This window comes from Gavialis gangeticus, unplaced genomic scaffold (genome assembly GCF_001723915.1).
Source record: "Gavialis gangeticus isolate Ggan-Ray unplaced genomic scaffold, GavGan_comp1, whole genome shotgun sequence".
In the NCBI taxonomy this organism is placed as follows: Eukaryota; Metazoa; Chordata; order Crocodylia; family Gavialidae; genus Gavialis; species Gavialis gangeticus.
In genome coordinates, this window is record NW_017729026.1 from 28,410,759 (window position 1) to 28,415,687 (window position 4,929).

The 4,929-nt window shown below is 37.8% G+C and overlaps 1 protein-coding gene across 1 annotated transcript in view; it reads right to left on the minus strand.

The window, feature by feature from the left end:
• Window positions 1–4,929, minus strand: part of FIG4 (FIG4 phosphoinositide 5-phosphatase) — a 193,346-nt gene that overhangs the window by 105,790 nt on the left and 82,627 nt on the right. The window contains exons 13-14 of the mRNA XM_019520105.1: window positions 3,906–3,951; window positions 2,495–2,643 (exon numbers count right to left, since the gene is read on the minus strand). Coding sequence (XP_019375650.1) covers window positions 2,495–2,643; window positions 3,906–3,951 — 195 coding nt within the window. The remainder of the gene's footprint in view (window positions 1–2,494; window positions 2,644–3,905; window positions 3,952–4,929) is intronic.

The following is a 4,929-nucleotide window of genomic DNA, read 5'->3' on the forward strand; positions in this document are numbered from 1 at the left end:
GGTCACAAGCTGGCGGAGGGAAGGTTTAAGTTGGACATCAGGAGGCGCTACTTCACGGTCAGGGCGGCTAGGGTCTGGAACCAGCTTCCAAGTGAGGTGGTGCAGGCTCCCACCCTGGGGGTTTTTAAGAGGAGGTTGGATGACCACCTTACTGGGGTCGTTTGACCCCAGTACTCTTTCCTGCCATGGCAGGGGGTTGGACTAGATGATCTGCTCAGGTCCCTTCCGACCCTAGAAACTATGAAACTATGAAGAAGCACCACTGCTAGCTGTGCCTGGGGAACCAAAAGTCCACGCATGTGTGGACGCAACCATTGAGTTAATCTATAAGATGTACTTATACCTTGCCTTTTGCCTATATTAAAACATGTTAAAGAACGTAAAGGCCCATCTTATGGGCAGGAAGCTACAGTATAATTTCTGAAAGTTTCTGTAGTACTTGTATAAATAACTATGGCTTAATTAGTAACATACGTGATAAACGCAGTACTAGCTTACATCACTGCAATTACATAAGGCAAAGAGCATAAGTGTGCTCACTTATCTTTTATTAGAACAACTGAATACTTGGACTCACCTTAACTTTAAAGAGAATCTGCAGAGCACTGGATAATGGAATGGCCTACTGAATCTTTATAGCTTCTGATGAAATTAGCCCCTGCTCATGAAAACTTCTGCTATAGACTAGCTAAATGAGTGATGCGAATCTACTCTGACTTCTGCCTACTGAATCTCTCTCATGACCATAATGGCCAGGCTTTTTGGGAAGGGCTTAGGTCTGTAGGACTTGTATGTTGTGAGATTTTTTTTTTGTATGAGGATAGGGTATCCGGTTTGCAGGAACTGAAGAGGGGAATGTTTGGAGGAGGGGGGGTTGATTGTCAAAAAGACCTTTTTTTTTTTTTTTTACTATGACTTATCTGATCACATTTTTAGTTGCTTATTAGGGTGTGAAGATCAGGGAATAAACTTTAAGGATTACATATCAAAAATATAAAACAAATAAGAGGAAGTGACCTGGTATGAGGCAGCAATAACTACAGACAAGTACAAATTTGCTGCAACAGAGAAGGGAGAGTTTCACAGAAAAGCAAATGTGGGTCAGACAGACTGAATTAGAATGATAATTTTAGTAGTTGCATTTCAATGGACTGGAAGTTAGAGATATAGGTGTCAGAAAATGGAGGACAAAATTACACCAATCAAAATAAGAAAGACTGGAAATACTGGGAGAAAGCAAGAATCTTTACAAATGTCATGAGGGGAGAAGTGGAAAGATCGTGACATAGTGCAGAAGTGAAGGAGATGGTCAGAGGAAGATAAGATGGTGGTGCTGTAATGTAGTGTTGAAGAAAAAAAGGAGGAAAAGAAAATATGGTCTGTTTTAGACTTACTTTTGAAAAAGGCCCGAAAGAGAAGCCAAGAGGTGGAAACGAATAAAAGAAAACACATCAGATATGGAGACACAGATTTTTAATTTGATACTATAGAAATGACAGGAGCCAAATATTTTGGTCATCTAGTATATATAAAATGTTACTGTAAGCAAGACATGATAGTTTTGTTTTGAACGCCTTCCTTGTTTTAACTCTTTAGCTTTATAAGAGTTGACAGAAAACTGATAAAGAAAAAAAAATTCTATTTTCCTCCCTATGAAATCTGATAAATGTACAGAAAAATCTTCAATTTATCCACCCCTTAGAGCTACATAAAGTCTAAAAAGACCATAAAAACTATTCATAAAGAAAAACAAAATCAAAACTGAAAGAGATTTTCCCATGGAAAAGGCCTCCAGAAATAAGTCTTATTTCTTTACAAAATATATTAAAGCTACAAGTGCAGATAAAGGCATGATCAGATCTAATGCTTTATCCACATAATCGTGGAGAGATGTCATTGTGAGACTGCAAATTAGATCCCATCACATCTTATTGCCAGTGCAGGGGGAGCCTTGCTTACCCTCTCTGACACACTCACTCACTCCCTGGAAACTCTCCAATATTCACTCACCCTTACAGACACTCACTAACACTCTCAGACACTCACTCACTTTCACTAATAGGCACTGACCCTAACTCTCCCTTATTAACACTCACTAACACCCTCACTAAGCCTCATTAACACTCACTTACCTGTAATAACACTCAGTAATACTCATTAACACACACACTCTCATAAAAGCTAACTCTCATTGACATTCACTCATCCACACTAACACTCATCCACCCTCACTAAAACTGATACCCCCCCACTTGCTAACCCTCACCCTCAATAACACTCAGTCACCCCACTAACAATCTCTGACACACTTCCTACAAACACATATAGGATTTTGTGGTTGAGTCAGCACTGAAGAAGAGCTATGAAAACACCAAAATACGAAGAACTACAGAAAGATAATTCCTTAAATTTCTTTTAAAATGTAACTACAGAAGGAAAAAAAAAAAAAAAAAATCACACCATGCTTTAACAATTATCATATATAATACCTTACCTAACAGCATCTGTGTCAAATTGCAGATTGGGTTTATCAATTAAACCCAAAGAATAGAGCTGATAAGCCAAAGCACACTTCCCCACCATAAACTGGGCTGTGTTTGTGCGATCTAAACAGTCAACACAATTTGTTCGGAGAACACCAGTCTAGAAAAAGGAATCAAAATAACCGTGAGATTGTTTGGTAGGTCACCAAATGATTACTCATGTTTATTGGGTTTGCTGATTTTCCAGGACTCTTTTCAAATTTAAAATACTTAATTTTATGTCAATTCACAGCAACTTGAGCAAAAAGAGTAAAATATTTAAATCACTTTTGGGCTGTGGTTGCTTGTATAGCTTGAAAACCTTAATTCTCAATACTGTTAATTTGATAAAAGTAAGGCTACACTGATCTAGTCTTCCCCCTCAAACACCACTGTGGTTTACTTATTTAAAAAAAAAAAATCACGAGTGCCATTTTATTATGGAGGTTCCAACTTGTAGTTTTACTACCAATGCTGAAAAACAAAGAGAACATGCTGCCATGTTGCTGCAGTTGTAGTTTAAGCTTTCCAAATTGTATGAAGCTTCTGCTCAAGTTCACTCTTCTGCACACACTCCTATAAGTCAAAGGGAAACAATGCTTCTCAACAACATCAGGTACTGTTTATAGAATATATAATCATGACAGTAATGCTTAAATTTATAAATTGGTAATTCACCCTTTGGCTATCCTAGACACAAGTTATTTATATTCAAAGAGCCTCTATTTTATTTTAAAGCAATCATAACCATAACAATGCATGGAATGCACAAAACAATGAAGACGAAAATGTTTTTAAAAAGGCATAATTCATTGTAAAGAAATTTACTATTAGAATGAAGAATGTTTATGTTCCACCTACATCTTTTATATTTTAATATTTAAATTAAAATTTTTATATTGAAAAGTACACTTCTGATTGTTAGACAAGATGTAAACAATTGTTAAAAACTTAAGTTCTATACATCTTATCTTCTACATACCATGCAGCTTGTTGCCTTACATGATGTTAATGTTAGAAAGGTTGACAACTTCAGCAAGGCTAGTGACATTATCACTAGTTTAAGAAATTAAAATTTAAAATGCAATTATTTTCTCAGATTGTGCATGACAAGAAGGAACCCTCCGGTAATGCAGCATTTCACAGTATCATGCAAGGACAGTGTCGTTTTATTTGCAAATGAGACTCTGGATAGTTTGGTAATACACATATTTATATTAATGAAATACTCAGAGGGAAGACAGCCACATACTAAATCATCAGCAACTTTCTTGAAGCATCTATGTTAGATGGCCCTTTTGAGGTGACCTATCAGAGTACTGACATTAGTATTCATTCAGACACCAGTACAACTATGTTAGTAAATTAGTACTACTTCAATACCTGTAAGCGACCAGTGGAAACAACAACACCTCCTAGTTCATTCCATCTGGAAAAAAAAACAAGACAACTTTCCTTACAAATTGTATTTATTTGAATATGAGGGGTTATATTATAACGGTCTGCTTAATGAAAAAGGAAGAAGCATTCTTTGAGTGCTTGAAAATAATGAAAGCTATACCAAGTTGGTAAAATAAGTGTTGCAATTCCAAGTCCAACATTGGAATAAATCATAATCATACAAAAACAGGGTTGTAAGGGACCTCAAGAGGTCATCTAGTTCAACCCCCTGCTCAAAGCAAGATGGTTCAAAACTATATAAATTCCAACCAAGGCTTTATCTAGCAAGTTCTTAAACACCTCCAAGGATGGAGACTCCAAAGCCTCTCTGGGTAGCCTATTCCAGTGCTTAACTACCCTCTTCATGGCGAAGCTTTTCTTAATATCTAACCTAAACTTAAGAAGCACCCATGAGCATAAGGCCTTCATCAACTCAATGTATAAAAGGACCATCAGCATCATGAAAAAGGGACAGCCAGGAAAGGCACTGGATTATATAAAAGATGCAGATACTCAGAGAGCTGGAAGCTGGTGGCTTGTCACCTCTGGCAACAGACAGCACTCCTTTTCTGAACCCATGGTTATTCAGCTAGAGAGTAGGTATGAAGCTCTGACATTGGACGAGGACCCTCTTTGATGCAACTAGCAAGGGACAGAAAATACAATAGAAAGGGATTCTACATGTATGTAAAGAGTAAGGGGAAGATCAAAGAAACCATGGGTCCTTTATGGCAGGGGTGTAAAACTAATCTAGCCGTGTCGGCCAGATGACGGTTGCTGGGCCAGTCTGACCTGGATCAGAATCACACACCATAGCCAATGCGCAAGGCCAATGCAGCACAGCGCCACATGCAGTGCATGGCCTATGCAGCTGCTAAGGTGGGCCAAAGTATCAGAAAGCTTGAGAACTCTCTATATTACACTAATTCATTAAGTCAAAACAGGCAGAATTGACTCTTCAGGGCAT